The 645-nt window shown below is 74.1% G+C and overlaps 2 protein-coding genes across 2 annotated transcripts in view; one reads left to right on the top strand and one right to left on the bottom strand.

The window, feature by feature from the left end:
• Positions 1–94, top strand: part of ASPSCR1 (alveolar soft part sarcoma chromosome region, candidate 1) — a 12,760-nt gene extending 12,666 nt beyond the window's left edge. Inside the window, exon 16 of the mRNA XM_012734747.1 lies at positions 43–94. Coding sequence (XP_012590201.1) covers positions 43–88 — 46 coding nt within the window. The 3' untranslated portion in view covers positions 89–94. The remainder of the gene's footprint in view (positions 1–42) is intronic.
• Positions 95–104: 10 nt separating this feature from the next.
• On the bottom strand, positions 105–641 carry STRA13 (stimulated by retinoic acid 13; the record flags this gene model as incomplete). Its single annotated transcript, XM_012734746.1, has 3 exons — positions 105–286; positions 360–448; positions 584–641. Coding segments are annotated over 3 exons (162 nt in total), but the record flags the coding sequence as incomplete, so codon positions are not given.
• Between the last annotated feature and the right edge of the window lie 4 nt (positions 642–645).

The raw sequence follows: 645 nt of genomic DNA, 5'->3' as shown, positions 1-645 counted from the left end.
AGGAGCAGCACCCAGCTCCCCCAGACGCATCTCCCCTCCCAGGGACGCGCCCTGCCAAGGACCCCAGTGCGCAGGGCCGGACGCGTGACCGGTGCAGCCAGGGAGCGGGGCCAAGGCCGTTTATTGACGCGGGGCCGCGCCCTCCCGGCCCACACAGCCCCGGCGGGGCAGCCCCCGGCCAGGGGCAGCCGGGGCCTCTGCAGGAACTGGCTGCTCCTCCTTGCCCGCGGCCAGGGCTCTGCCTGTGGCCGCTGTCGCGCTGGGCAGGCGCCTAGAAGTCCAGCAGCTGAAAGGAGAGGACGCTCAGGGCCGGCCCGGTGCACCCCGGGGCAGGCCTGCCCCCCCATCCCGGCACCCACCAGCTGGGGCAGCACCTTCTCCAGGTGGTCCATGTCCACCTGGGCCAGGTCCTCCGCCTGGGCCTGCCGGACACTGCGGATGGCCGCCTCTGTGGATGTGGGAGGGGTGGGAGTGGCGGGAGGCAGGCCACCCCCCCACCTCCCCCCACCCCTCCCCCTGGCCTTGGGCCAGGCTGTCGGGTGCCGGGGAGTGGAGGGGGCCTGCGTGGGCCCTGGGGTCTCACCCACAACGAAGATCCTCAGCAGCTCGGCGGTGAGCTGCAGCGCGTCCCCGCTGACTGCAAGG

The sequence above is a fragment of the Condylura cristata genome, unplaced genomic scaffold, assembly GCF_000260355.1.
Source record: "Condylura cristata isolate star-nosed mole 26May11 unplaced genomic scaffold, ConCri1.0 scaffold00068, whole genome shotgun sequence".
NCBI lineage: Eukaryota > Metazoa > Chordata > Mammalia > Eulipotyphla > Talpidae > Condylura > Condylura cristata.
Note: the sequence above shows the minus strand (reverse complement) of the source record. Positions and strands in the feature narration are given on the sequence as shown.